This window comes from Rhipicephalus microplus, chromosome X (assembly GCF_043290135.1).
Source record: "Rhipicephalus microplus isolate Deutch F79 chromosome X, USDA_Rmic, whole genome shotgun sequence".
Taxonomy (NCBI): domain Eukaryota; kingdom Metazoa; phylum Arthropoda; class Arachnida; order Ixodida; family Ixodidae; genus Rhipicephalus; species Rhipicephalus microplus.
Window position 1 is genome coordinate 307629460 of NC_134710.1, and position 15381 is coordinate 307644840.

The 15381-nt window shown below is 43.1% G+C and overlaps 1 protein-coding gene across 3 annotated transcripts in view; it reads left to right on the forward strand.

Annotated features, from left to right (window-relative positions):
• LOC119161360 (nose resistant to fluoxetine protein 6) overlaps positions 1 to 15381 on the forward strand; it is an 89344-nt gene that overhangs the window by 69028 nt on the left and 4935 nt on the right. For all 3 annotated transcript variants that reach the window (XM_075879481.1, XM_037413797.2, XM_037413798.2), the window contains 6 exons: positions 289 to 390; positions 583 to 748; positions 3974 to 4053; positions 7319 to 7441; positions 8848 to 8968; positions 10357 to 10546. In XM_075879481.1, coding sequence (XP_075735596.1) covers positions 289 to 390; positions 583 to 748; positions 3974 to 4053; positions 7319 to 7441; positions 8848 to 8968; positions 10357 to 10546 — 782 coding nt within the window. The remainder of the gene's footprint in view (positions 1 to 288; positions 391 to 582; positions 749 to 3973; positions 4054 to 7318; positions 7442 to 8847; positions 8969 to 10356; positions 10547 to 15381) is intronic.

Genomic DNA, 15381 nt, shown 5'->3' on the forward strand with positions numbered 1-15381 from the left:
TCAATTAATAATAGATATGATATAAGTCAAGGCCTTTAGGCATAAACGAGGAAGCCCGTAGTTATGATTTCCTGTGAAGCAAAGTGTGAGCGATCTCAATTACGTGCTAAAGGAAGTTGGAGCCGTACATGCAGGATCCAGTGAACCAGTGATGTTGCAGAATTTTTCATTAAAGACAATGCATGCTGCAATTAAAATTGTTGTGAACCTATTTTGATAACCTGCTCTTCTTCCTCTTGTCATTGCTGTTAATTTTTATCGTCAGCTCTTTGTCTCTTCTGTTAACAGTGGTCTGCTCCTTGCATACAACCAGATGAAGAAATGCAGCCGAACGAAGAGTGGCTTCAGCCTCTGGAACATGCTATTTGACGTCTTCCACAGATACTGGAGGTAGTGCACACTTATCAGCCGACGATAAAGCCCAAGAAAACACGTGTTTTTGCTGGAGATTTATAACGATTCATTAATTTGATTAAAGCGTGGGGTTTGAGCTATTTGCATGAGCTGTTTTCGGAAAGCTGGCCTTACCAAATGGAAGGTGCTCTGTGAGTGAATCGTGCATGTGGGTTTCCCTGAGTGCAGGATGACTCCAGCATTCGGACTTGCCACGGCACTATTCGTGCTGATGCCGGCATTTGGGAGCGGACCTATGTGGGGCGACGTCCTGGGCCTGGCCTCCGAGAACTGTCGGCTCTATTGGTGGACCAACCTGCTTTATTTCAGCAACTACCTGCCGTACAGCAAAATGGTAAACCGCCAATCACAAGCTCATCTCAGCTGCTTTCCGCGTAGTAAGTTACTTTATTGTAAAAAGAGACTTAAGTGGTATGATAGTATTCATCTTAAGTACCCCTGAATCGCCAAATCAAAAAAATTCTTTGGAAGAGTTGTTCGGGTTAGGTCAAGACAACCGTTATGTAATTCACGCATATAATTAATAAATATTGAAATGCTGTATGAACGACACTACTTTGGAATACCTGTGAGTAGACGTGAGTATAAACGAGAATCCCAATAGGGCTTATGGTAATGCCGAATATGACTAGATGGGACCTTAGGTGGGCAAAAGAAAGTTGAGCTCATTCACATTCACTGAACACATATACTTTGCACTTTGGACTCACTCGGACTCGCTAAAGCATTACTCACCTAGACACACTCACTCAGTTTCATGCCTTGATCTGAGTTGAGTGAGTCGGTGTGTGTCGACTCATGAGTTAGTTCACCGACCTATGATAGTGGGACTTCTCGTGAGGCTAACGTTTTAATCTCTATACGGGGCCTGGCGAATACTCAGTACTGCGAATATGAGAATTTATTCAGATCCCCCAATCGTCCTGTTTCAGAAACGGTTTGATCTCTACTGCCAAAACACTCACTTTATGTTGTCAATTTTGCCGTGATCCGATATTTTAGCTCTTACACCAACTGTTCGAAAAGTCTTAATGGGTCTTGGCGGTGCACGTAAAAAAGCGAGGAAACAACCAGGCCGTCATTGTGTGGCACATTTGCCGCCTTGTCTTTACTAACAAGATCAATCAATCAATCAATCAATCAATCAATCAATCAATCAAATCTTAATCTATGCAACCTATAGTTATATGCGGAACAAAAGAAAGTTTAATGGAAACAAAGATGTCATCTAGGCGAACGTAATAATGATCTGCTCGGGAACATTGAAACCTTAAACATGCTTCTGCGTAGCAGTCCAAGTACTGCGTTGCCAAGTATACGATTGTTTTGCGATTGAACGCCCTTGGTCCTACGCCCACCTTAGTATGACCCAACGTTTGCGTGTTATTTGCACACTGAACATGTTTGAGATGCTAATCAGCTTGAGCGACGCTGTCATGCAGCAAACCCTTTACGCTGTGTCTGGACGGAAGGGAGGGTGGCGCTTGACCCTTTGTTTTTTCACTGCCGAGATTCGGCAGCTCTCAGTTCTTGTTACTGAGAAAACTTCGAATGTTTGACTTATACCCTGTAACATGGCACGTGTAATTATATTTGCCGCGATTGATATTCTTAACAAATGGCATTGTGATCTTCAATTCAGGGTCTACACGGCTGTGTGAAATCACATTCACCATTGATGTCAGTGTTTATCATAAGGCTGCTATGATACCAACATAGTTTCCTAAATATACACTAGAGGGAACTTTGGCGCTAGTGTCTATGGGAGTTGCAACGCACGGCTCTTCATCAAGCATTGGAATGATAGGTAGTACACGGCTTTGTCTAATTTTGTGCTTCTGGCTTCATGTGTGTTTGTGTGGTTTGGAGCAGCTTTCTTTCTCACAAAACAAACTCGGCATATGATCAGCGGTTGTGCTTCAGAACCTTATTCTTTTAGTCTTGCCTTTTCAAATCAAGTCGCGAATTTCAAAAGGGATCGTTTTTCCTTCGAAACAAAAGCGGCACACAGTAATCAACGAAGCCACAAGTACGATTCGCCACCCGCAAGTACGAAAACTAGGCAAATGTGTGTACTACCCATCATTCCCATGGTCGCTGAATGATCGCAGCGCCCGAGTCTCCTCTACTTAATTTTACAATACTCTATGGATACAAAAAGTTACAAATTGCCCATTTACTTTACATAACATAGTCTGGCAGGTACAAAGTATACTGCGACGCCACAAAACAGCATCAGTTGCAAAAAAAAAAAAAATCTCGTACATATCTAAACAAGACAAGCTTAAAGCTGCTCATCACTTGCAGTAAAAAATGTTTCGAATCATGAGAGCGCTCATGAATTCGTAACCGTGATTGATGATGGTCAGTGCAAATTAACGTCAATTACTATCCAGCTGCTGCAAATGGAGCATCAGAACAGACTGAGGTGCGTCAACCTTGCTGTTCAAAAAAGATCAGAGACGAGGGTTTAGGAGCTGCGCCTGCACGCCAATTAATTTACGTTAGCTGCCCGTTGGGCTTTGACTTCTCCAGTGATCAAGAGAGAACCGCAGTGTTTCCTAAATAAGGAAAGTCTGTTCGAAAGAGAGAATTATTTCATTGAAGAGTTGATGTTTTAGAACTCGCCCTAAACTGGTGTCCAACACGTGCGTGTGTATTCCGCTACTAGCGAGTCAAACGTGGTGACGCTGCACCAAAACGACAGCGAGCGTTTGTAAACATAGCTGACAGGAAGTGCTATATGTCTGTGAAAGAAGGTATATATCTGCACAAATTTCTCCCATTATCACGTTGCATGTTAACACGTTAATGAAAAGTTGACAGTAACCTACAATAAACATTTGAACGCTTACATTTCCTTTAAGGCGTCGATTTTGTAATTTATTGTCGCGCACCTGTTGACGAGATTATATATGTCGCGCTTCCTAGAGTTCAGTGAACACATTCAACGCGCGAGTGTCAGGTGTAAATGCCATTCACTATGCCCATGTAGCAGGAACATCCAATGTCATTCGAACCGAAAGACATTAAAGGTGCTGTGTGACAGGGGTATTAGCGTCTACTCATGCACTTATTCACGTAGGGCCAGCCTTTCAACTGAGACTTGCATTTTCTTCTTGCACCTTTGTGTGTATGTCCACAATGTACCATGCTTCCTCGTTTACCTGTTTTTTTTTTCTTCGAGCTCACGAACATGAGGTGTTATACTCCTGGAGAAGTTTCACTTGTATGCTTTCATATAAGCGACACCGATGACTGATGAAGAGCTTCTCCTATCTCGAGATGAGAGTTCCTTCTATATAATTTGTGTGAGCGCAGTCATATATACGAGAGTCACACTCATCCTGACTTACGCCCTAGGAGAAAATAATTTGGGGAAAAAATGAAATAATCTGCTGTCGTGGGTGGCTGAAGAGGACATAGAGAAAATGGGTGTCCGCTTCTTGTTTTTGGAAGAGAAAAAAATTTTGCGCCTAGCGAGCAACACCTTAATGAATACGAGAAGTCAGCCATGGCTCGTAACAGCTTCTTTTTGGCGCCTCCTTTTTTTTCGCAGTGCATGCTGCATTCGTGGTTCCTGTCGCTGAACATGCAGTACTTTATCTTCGGTCTTCCTCTGACTCTGATGATGTTCAGGTGAGTTCAAAAAGTTAATTCAGCGCCTTTCATTTCTCGATGAACCGACGGTGAACGTTGTCGCCGGTAACGCCCACGCTTCGTGCTTCAACAAAGTGATTTTGAAGCAAAACTGATAATAAAAAGAAAGCACACTCAAAATATTCACTCTGCATGCCGTAGTAACTGTACATATTTATTAAGCATGTTGCCGCGACTGCTTCTTTATAGATGTTATCCTTTTCTATTTTATTTTCCGCAAAAGCCCCATAGACTTTTCTCAAACAATTCAGAACGACCCGGGTGCTTGCGGAGCACTATAGCATAATTGTGTGCAGTGCGCACGGACTCGAACAAGACACCCATATTTAAGTAGACGATTGGTATTCCCGATTACTCTTGATAACGTTATATCTCAATGAAACTGGTCTTTGAAGATAATGTCTCTGATCTGCGCGTTCGAGTCGAAATTACGCGAATTAGACCCGAACTGAAGACAATATAGAAGAAAATATGTGCGTTACTTAGCCACATGAATTGTCCCGTTTCATTCCGTGAGTACTGCACGTCGAGCGAGCCGACTGGCTTACTGTTCCGTCACCCGGTGCTCGTAGGTGTCGTCGGAGATGGAAACAGAAAGCGCACGTCGCTGCTTCTTGGCCACCATTAAATCCTAAATACTACACATGTTCGAACACACCTGCATGTATCTCCAAGCACGGAATGTGAGACGAAATAACGCAGTCAGTCAGGCTAGATGTTTGAGGGCTGACGTGTATCAGACGAACGTGTTTGGTGGCATGCAAATTATCGCGTGTTGATACATGTAGTAAAAATTTACTATCGAGAGCAATGTGAGCTGGAACACCGAATTCATATTTATTAAGTCGTTTCTTGTTCACGAACCACCGTGGCATTTAATGGCATAGCGGCTTGGGAGTGGGCTGTTAACAACAAACAGCAGAGATGTGTCACACTATTCAGGTATGTACTATGAACAGCAAAAGTTTGCGGGACGCGAAATGTCCGATAAAGCTGAAATCCCTTTCTGTCTAGGAACGTATTTTCAAAATTCGTATTTCTTTTGGAATTCCGACCTATGCAGTCACCAGCTTGATTACAAGCAATAATCGCGGGATCGAATCCCAGGTGCGGCGGCTGCATTTTCGATGGAGGCGAAAAATGCTGTATAGGCCTGTGTGCTCAGATTTGGGTGCACGTTAAATAACCCCAGGTGGTCGAAATTTCCGGAGTTGTACACTACGGAGTCTCTCATAATGATACGGTGGTTTTGAGACGTTAAACCACACATGTAAATCAATTCAAGCATGAAGCTCTGATATAACACAAATTAGCATTTGTTGTGGATCCTAATTCCCGCAAACATTTGCTGTTGATAGTTCGTACAGATAATTATTTGAATTTAATTGTACAGTCACGTGCTGTAAAAAGAAGTCAACGCATTCTAAACGTGTTCAAAGAAAGAATGGAGCTGTAAGTCACAAGTGAGACGCCTTGTGGAGATAATTTGTGGTTTCTTGATATATGCTGAAGTCACTGTGGAGAATGTGTGTTGACAGTGTAGTTCACGTTGAGCTAAACGGGTGTTTAGTTTGGCGTTCGCCCATTAATTTATTGTTAAGCGAGAAACTGGGATGTCGTGATCATACGTGAGGCATAAAAAAAAAATCTTGCGCGTCCAAGTTTTGCAGTAGATCGCGTCAAGGATTCGAAGTATCCTCCGTATCATTGCACTGGTTTGCAAAAAGATCATTCGCATTGCAACAAAAAAATTTGGGCTTAATCCTCATTGAATAATGAAAAAGAACTGAGAATATTTAGGTTATGCAGATATGAAAAACAAGTCGCATGGCCTCTAAAATTTCGGGAAGCGATGCGGGGGGAGGATTGTGTTTCCCGCACCAAATGTTCTCCTGCTTCCTTTCACTCGGCCGACGGTGAGAACCATATTAGCACGTTCTTTATTAGTTAAACGCATCGTTCCAAACTAATCCCGGTATTCACAAACGCACCTCGACTCGACTTTTGCCCTTCACTTGACAGAGTTGAACACGGCGCCACTACTCGGCTGAAAATGACGCTGTGCTACTCAAGAATTGCAGAAGATTATCACAGATATAAGGCGCTCCCATCGGCTTACTCAAGTGAAGGCGAAGCGTTGAGTGAAGGGACGTTCTAGAATACGGGGGTTAAGACTTTCTCTTGTCGAAGCGTGTCCGAAAAACTGCGCACCACATATTTTGATAAAGGAATGATTTAAAAAGCACAATGAGAATGTCACCATTTCCTCCACCACCATATTGATCGTTGGCCCGAAAAAAAAAAAAAAAAGCCTGCGCGGCGTCAAATGCTACCTTTGGTCTTGTAACGCATTGCACGTGGCGGCCACTTTTTGTGTTCGTTTATTGTGTTCGTTTCTTTCTTTCTTCCCCCCCCCCCTTTATTTTTTTGAATGGTACCTTCCAACCATCGCTCAATGTTCATAGTAGTCACCGATAGCCTGTTAAAGCGACCTTCGTGCGCCAGAAGCCTTCGCTAATTGGTTCCACTTATATTTGAGGGCACTCAAAGCGCCGCGCATTGGGCGCAATCACGTGGTATTTTTTAAAATTTCGCATACTTCAAACAAACACTGGAAACAAATTAACCAGCGTTGTTATCTTACCGTAACTTGACAAGTTTTGTTATTTGTGGATAAGAGCTACATGTCTTGTATAAAATTTTATCTCTAGTCAGTATTTAAAAACTTCATTAAGCAATCTTTGTTAATTGCCATATTTGGCGGATCAAAAATATTCTGACGTGCGGCATACACCTAAGAACAATTCTGTGCAATGCAGTTGAAGAACTATACAATACAATCAATTTTAATTTTTTATTGCTTGGTGGTTTTTAGCTGCAACACCCTGCATTCTATCGTTTTTCTGAAAATAAATCCAGTGTCATTATTTATTGCTCTAAAGAGAAGTGATTCGTGGCACTTACCGGAGTTCTGCAACAGGGAAGAAGTCTGAATCAAGTTACTTCCGCTTGTGGGAGCACACGTAACAGCATTGAAATAAAACGTAATGAGTATAACAAAACCGATACATGGTAATATGTGTGCTGAAGCTGCGCATTATTCGATTTCTCTTGTATCAACTATGGCCTGTGAAGTTCCTCAAGAGTAAAGTTTTTTTTCTCATGACTGACGGTATTCCTTTTTTTGTTTCTTCTGTTCTGCTCTTTCTGGTTTTTTATGTGCTTGTAAATCATGTCTCAACAGGAAACCGAAGGTGACCCTGCTGGTCATCATGGCCCTGACCATAGCCAGTTGCCTAGTCACTAGTGTGGTGACTTACATGAACGAACTACCTCCTGCTATGCTTATGATGACGGCGCGTTGGAGGTGAGTGCGTTCTTGGTGTTCAGATACGCTCATTAAAGTGCCCGTGAGCCACCCGAAGGTTGAACGTCAGTTGTGGTGTTGCAGTGGCGCTCGAGTCTGCAACGAACACTTAGCCGGGAGACTTTTTCGAAAGAGTGACGTGATAGCTGAGTTAGTATTTCATGATGCAAAAGACTCCTTCGCTCGTTTTTTTCCCCCTTCGCTATGCGTCGTTTATTGGCTCGTATCTCCCCCTGGCCGAGTGTTTTTCCTCACCGTGTGAGGAGTAATAGCCGTGATCACGTGTACCTGAGAGTGGACAAGCAGGTGTTGTAGATGACGAGCATACACCATGTGGACGTCACGGTTAACGTTGAGGGGATGAGGAATGCCGAAAGGCGCGGAGAGGAGGAGATAATGTTTCTTGAAATTTGTGGGACGCCCTCACCTTGTAGCGCTGCCACATTTGGCGTTGCTGATCGTGACGGGATTCTGAATGCGATTCCCGTGGGCATATGAAGTGTTAAAAATTTACCGGACGTGGTTTGGGGAACCTTTAAGATGACCAAATAGCACGAGAAAGTAAAGAAAAGCGCCATCACTTCTTGATGAGCAAGGTGAAATATTCATGCTGGTCAGGTTGACGAGGCTCCAACTAAGATGGACTATTCACAAATGTGTAAATTTTGTAAAACATGATTCTAAGACACTCGATGTTATATTTCAAGAAAGAGAAAGAGGTAGTGTGTTGTTTCTGAGAATTTAATTGTGGTTAGCATTTCCTAAATATATATAAATAATTCAGCGGAAAGTCATGTAACCATTTGGCAGAAAAAAAGTCCTGCTCAAAATGCATGCGTAATCCGTTTTTTTGTTGTGTTCATTTCGGGTAAATAACAATATTCTGGTGTTGATTCAGGGTAGCGGCATGCCAAACGGCCCATCGAACATTGCAGTTTCTTCACCGAAGTGGTCTGCTGCCGTCATACGCAGTGCATTGAGGATAAGTCAACGCAATTAATGTGGAAGCTTCAATTCTTGTTATGTGCAAGGAATTACTCCTATTTCTTGGCCACTACTTCAGTGAAGTGGCAAATACAAGTAGCAAAAACAAGTGACAAAAAGAAGTTCCAAAAATAGGTTGCAGTAACTATTTGCAAAAACGAGTGGCAAAAGCAAGTGACAAAAACACTGTGCCTTAAGAGGTTGCGACAAGTCGATAAAGCCTCCTGGTGTTGCACAAAAAACTTGTCTTATTGAGCAAAGGTAAGCACCTTATGTCACGGCCAAGGTCTACGCTCTGGACGGCGTCGACAATGGGACAGTGAAGAATGAGCTAATATACAATCTCGCGCTTTAAATTTCTGTTTTCAGAGAATTTGGTTGCTTACCGAATCACACGTGATGCATTCACTTTCTCTGTGCAGCAAGGCAAAGCAGCTTCTGAATATGGTGTACTACCAGCCCTTCACGCACTTCGGCCCATTCGCAATAGGTCTCTGCTTCGGATACATTCTCCTCGCGGTCAAGGTGCCTCGATTCGGAAAGGTAGGACAACAACAACATAATAGTAATAGTAGTAATAGTAGTAATAATAATAGTAATACTAATATTAGTAATAACAATAATATTGCCACCATTGATGTATTAATGCATAATGCATTAATGTATAATGTATAATAATTAATGTGTAATGACATTATTGTATTAGTAATAATAATAAATATATTTAATTTGTTTCACATTTTTGACGGTACAAATACATTTCCCATGGTCAGGACAAATTGAAGTGGTTTGCGTCCTGACGTGGTGCTGCTCGCGTTTGGGGTAACAGTGGTAGTACTAAATAGCCATTCATAATAGAAAACGACATTGCATATAGAGTTGAAATATGCCAATAATGCCGAAGAATGCCACAATAATGCCAAGGAATGTATAGGGAAGTTGTTAGAACCAATGTCAAGTAAATAGGAAGAAAGAAAAGCGAGTAAAAAAATAACTTGCCGTGAGCGGGGCAAGTTATCTGCTCACGGCGTCATTTTTTCGCCCACTTTTCTTTCTTCCTATTTACTTTACATTGGTTCTAATAACTTCCCCTATACATTCCTTGGTATTATTGGACTGCAGCCCAATCAATACTAATAGTAATAATTGTTAGGCTTTTACCTAATAAAACCACAATGCGATTACAAGAGACGCCATAGCGGAGGCATCCGGAAACTTTGACCTTGTGGCTTTCTTTAATGTGCACCCAAATCTACGTTGCCGGGTCGGTAGTATGACATCCAACATTCATACCTTAATTTAGCCCTTGCCGGCAAGTTAATATAAATCCCTTTTTCCTGCCTACGACTGCACGTTTGTACAATGACTGTTGCTTTGATATGAAGAGGTATGGCATTGCTGCATTGCCGCAATGCATTGCTGCGTCGCTGGGCATGCAGGGAAGACGCATTTTGATGTGACCTGATCTGTTACACCTGTCGGCAAAGTCGTGTGATTCTTTAAGGTTGCTCAGTTAGTTGTTCGTGCAACTTTCTTTCGAAGCCATATTAATGCGGAATTACTCCGTGGGCAAGTTGGTGTTTGTTAAATATAATCGTGATTGCGCAAAAAAAAAAAAAGAAAAGAAGGAAGGAAACAGTGAGGAAGCTAGCAGCGCATCTTTCTTTCCTCCCGTTCCTTGGCCTGTTCTCTTTCATTTTAGAGTCGGTGAGCATACAAAGTTATCAACTTTGGAGTTTTCGCACCTCGAAGATGATGCTTACATATTATTATCCGCATAGCTTTGTGCTGTATAGTGTACGGAAAACGCTCGTGTGTGGACACACGCACACGCATCGCAGGCATGCGTGCGCACAGAATTGCAGCATGTAACAGTTGTGTTGTGAACATGGCGGACAAGTAATGCAATGTCGAGTTTACGGCACGCGCAGGTTACCTTGGCTGCCGGCTGGCTGATTGCTACTGTGCTGTGTGGCTCTGCCGTGTTTGTGGCGTATCCGTTCCGGCGAGGCGACATGGCTTTCCATCCCCTGCTGTCAGCTGCGTACGCAGGATGCCACCGCACCCTCTGGACCATAGGCATTGGCTGGGTGACGCTGCTTTGTGCTACACAGCAAGCAGGTACATAAATCTATTGCAGCAGCTGGCCTCATATTGCCACTACAAAATATTTTTACAAGAAAGCACTAAACATCTATTATATCGTCGCTATCACATGTTGTCCTAGTGTCACGTTATGAGCACTCTTTAAAAAATGTTTGTCGGTTGACGCAGCCTACAACGATGAGCATTTTATTTTGATAGCAGTCATGAGGACACTCTCAGCTGGATTTTGCCGCTGCCGTCGAGGTCATTCACCGTATGTGTATACGTATCTATATGTACGAAAACGCAAGGATGAAAAATAATTGAGAAAAAGACTCCAGCGCCCGGAACAGAACGTCGGACTTCTGAATTGTGAGTGCGAGTCGCTAGCCACTGCGCCACGGTAAAGCACATTCTTCAACGTCCAAACAGAAAGCTATTTATGTCTGCCACTTACGGCTGCCAATGGGCATCTTGGGGGAACTATCGTGTTTTCAGCACAGTGAGATGGCGCAATGAGCGCGCGTCGCCAGATCGTCACGATGTGGCGGCGCGCTCTCATTGCGTCATCTCGCTGTGGGGACAATTGTACGCCTCGGACTTGCACGGAAACAATCGAGTTGTAGTTACCGGGCACACAAAGGTCACTGCACTCGTTGCACAGCCTCCGTTTGCGAAAAGGGGCTTTTTTTCAGACACAGCGAAGTGACAAATGAGACGCGTTCATCATTCGCGTTCATCGCATTCATCAGTATCTATGAGTACGTTTCGTGCGTATTTTGTGCGTGAGAAATGTGGAGCTTGTTTAGATCTACTTGCTATTCTTCGCATGACCTTCCAATTTGTTGCTATCACGTTCGTTGCTTCGAATTTGCGGCAAAGATGTCTTTTTTTAACCTCTTTCCCAAACCATTCCTTCCTAGTATTTTACCAGTATACGCCAATAAAATAACGCAAAGATAATGTGTTTTGTTTTTCAAGCTATATTCGCTCTTTTTTTCTTAATGTGTCCCAACTCAGCCCCACTAATAAAAAAAAATCTTATTCTACAAGTGTGCTTCACTGCATAATGAGTGTTTCTGCGGAGAAGTTTAACGTGAACCTGAGCAGGAAACTGACGCTGTTCTTTCAGTTGGACAGAACTGCTCCGACAACCACGACCAACTTGAACGTGTAGGGGCTCTCGGTAAAGTCTTGCTTGCCCAAGTTGCTTGAAATCTTCGTAAGCAAGCCATCTGTAGCATTAACAAAAGATTCACTGACGGTTACTATATTGCCTATCGAGAATTGTGAGCACAGCTGCTTCGTGTTGGGGCAACGCCAACTGTGTCTGCTTAAATATTCACTGACACAAGCTCTGTAGGATTGACGAAAGAAGCAAAACTGTGCCAGCGACATGCTTGCTAACGAGTTAAGCACACAAGTGCGAGAACATTGCAAAGGACGAACATTGCACTAAATTAACCTGGACACTCGTCTTACAGCATGGACCTTTGCAGTATGTTGACTTGGATAACATACAGAGACAGCAGTAAAAGTGGACTGGAACGCGTGGAGGGAGAAGCGAAAGAAAGGAGGGTGGCAGAGAGGTGGACTAGAACATATAATCTTGTTCATCACCGTACGCAAGAGAACGGTGATGAAGGAGGTAGAAATACAAAGAAAACATTCGCCACTCTTGAACCGAGTGCCGTGTGGCTGGTCTTGCAAAGTGATATTTAAAAACTATCTATGGCCATTTTTACAAGATATATGGCTTTTTTTATGCACACGCACTCACCAAGGTGCAAGGCATGACATCTTATCCAGTCATAATGGTCACTAAAGCCTTTAAAAAGCGAAATGCTCCCAAAGCTGCTCTACTGTGCAAAAGGGATGTGTGCTGGGATCACGAGAGATGAGGTCAAGAATATTTAGGAATAAGGAGTGAGCTCTCGACTACATGTCAAACGGTAAAAAAGTGGACGCAGGTATACACTATAAATTCACAAATAAATAAATAAATAAAAGGGAAAGGGTGGCCATACAAGTACCTTAATAAAGAGCAGAGGAACAAGTAAACACACTGCCTTTTAGAATAGTGGGCTACATATGAAAACTAAGTCTTCTTGGATGAAAGCACGAATAAAGCAAAAAGTGTACACAGATGAGACAAACTGACAGTGCAGTTACTTTTCCATGTAACTGACACAATGTCCTCGTCACCTCCCTAATCGCTCAATAAAGTGTAGTAGTCGGCACATTAGTGATTGCTACTCATACCGTGTGGGCGTAGCATCGCCCAGAACTAGGTGTAAGCGGAAGGACAAGAAAAAAACACCGAATGTCATGTTTTCTCGTGTACTCCCACTCGCTCATTCTGGCCTTTGCGCTGTTTCCCCCACACGCGGCATAGTGATAATTTTTTGAGTACAGGACACAGCAAGAAAAAAAAAAATTCCCGTACAAGCTAATCGAGCAGGAATGGTCAACTACGCGCACGAAACTGAAGTAATGCGTGGAGGAAGTCATTTTGGCGATGAGCGGAGGAGGAGAGATGGCCGCTTCATTCGTGCTTGTTGTTTTAAGGGTTTAATGGAATAAACGTGGGGCTTTACTTTTGCGGCGAGTGTATACTCAATAAAATGAGCTCATTTGATCATTCTTTGTTGTGCGGATATCACAATCAAAATCCTAAAGAAGTAAGCATTCATACGCTGAATTGTTTTCAACTTTCTATTCTATAATCCGCCTAAAGGGACCATATGGATTATGCAAATTCGAAGTTCGAGCAGACGAATTAATGCAATATAGTAGGAGAATGAATGCTCTATTCACGTGAGAGAGTTTGTGAGAATATAGAGGAGCTGTGTGGGATGAGGATTCGGTCTAATGAAAAGTTTGGGAGAATAAAAATAACTCCTAATCTCCCAATTACTATACAAATTCAGTGGTGGTCAGGCCAAACTTTCAAGCACGGTAAAAAAGCCAGGGAACAGTATATGAATTACAATAAATGAAATTAAGGATTGGCAATCTACCCGACCACTTTTGACGATGATTATATTTAGGCCACTTTATCAATTAACCAGCGTCTTAAATTTCTTTGTATTTCCTTCAAGTAATAAATATGGCATCGTCAAGTATCTGGCATTATCATTTCATCGTAACTCGGAAAAAGTGTGGTTCAAACTCAATGCTGTAACATAGGCATTTGGATTAGTATTGAGGTTTTATACATATAATACAAGTGTCTTTTAAACTTCACACGTACTGGCCCGAATGCGACTTTTTGCTCGTAAGTGCTGTTTGCCATTGTTCAGTATCGATACAACAACGATAAGAACTTGTTAAATTTCTCTGTTGTGAGAGATGCTGTCTAAAGAAGCGTTTGTGAGGAAGGGCCTTGATTTGATTTTTTTGCTATTTTGTAGAATTTTGAATCATTTCCGTTAAGTTCATATTTATTGTTTCAACGTCAAACGGATATTCGTACCTAGCAAAGCAAACATGTGTCTAGAGGCGGCTAGATCAACTGCTCGGCAGGAATAGTATTCAGAGAAGGACGACCACATCGACGCATTTTTCAAAACGTTGCGGCATAAAACTCGGTTTTTCTGCCTCGAAATTTGAGTCAATCAACGGAATAAAAGCCGAAATGTTTTCAATAATAGGGAATACAGTGATAAGGACATTACACTTCGTGGCACTCCCTCGCTTTCTACGAGCGGACGCACGACAGCTCCGATATCTACGGAATGGGAATGCACGGCTGAGCGTAGAGTGCAGGAGATACCTTGCCAGAGGGGAGATCGGACCACTCCTTCCAATACTTTGGCAGTTCTTATGTGTAAGACAGTTTCAAACATTGTCACGCACGCACATATAAGGATTCGGACCACTCCCAAAATAAAATTCTCGCTACGCCGCTGCCTAAAGTCCCTAGATTTTTTTCTTTTACTTAAATGCTGACAACTGCCTTCTCTCCTGGCCTCATCTTGCGCGCAGTCGCCGTCTACCACCATTTCCTTCCCAGTTTGCAAGATTTGCAAAGCCGCCTTCGTCCAAGTACATCTGCCCATGGCCCCATTTTTCAGTGGACAATATGCTAACTCGACGGGTCTTTCTCCTCCTGTCAGTGCGAGTGGTTCTTAATAGAGAGAAAGGAAGAGAAAAGTGAGCCCCGTTATTGTCTGCTTCAGTGAGCGACACCGCCACAGGGCTCACAAGGGATGGGGGTGAGGAGGGATAAAAAGGGTAGAAGTAAAGGTATAGAAAAGAGGAAGAAGCAACAACAAACTGAGGGGATAGGAGACAGGAAAGATGGAAGCACGGTCACTGGAGTCCGAGGACGGGGTACACTTGCGAGAGATGTTGTCGACGTCTGTAGATGGCGTAGAGCAGGTCCAGTAAGTCAGAGCTTCACTGTCGTCGAAGGTCGTCGGCGGCAGGAGGTGACGTAGGGCGAGCCCAGTCGGCCAGAGCTACGGTGACGCCGAAGGTCGCAAGCGCGCGGAGCGCGCGGGCGCACTACCGGTCGGCACGAAATCCAGCGAGTGACTGTCCTGTCAGTCCCCCGTCGTTAGTAAGCAGAGAACGTGTTTCACCAGGTGCTGGAAAAGCGTTTGGAAGAACATGACTACCACAAGCCACCGTTAGCCAATGAGATGCATCGGAGGCACTTGAATGGTTTTCGGTACTTAAGGAAATGCTGAACAAATATTGGAAAAACTGCCGAAACTTTGTAATTCTACTCGGAAGAAGCGACTGTTCCGATGAAGAGTAAATTGTCCATATTTTGATCAGTTCTTTGTATTTCTGATGGATTTTCAGTGAGTGGCGGCTGCATGGGAGAGGGAGCCGTGACTTCAAACTCACCGAAGCGCATGCAG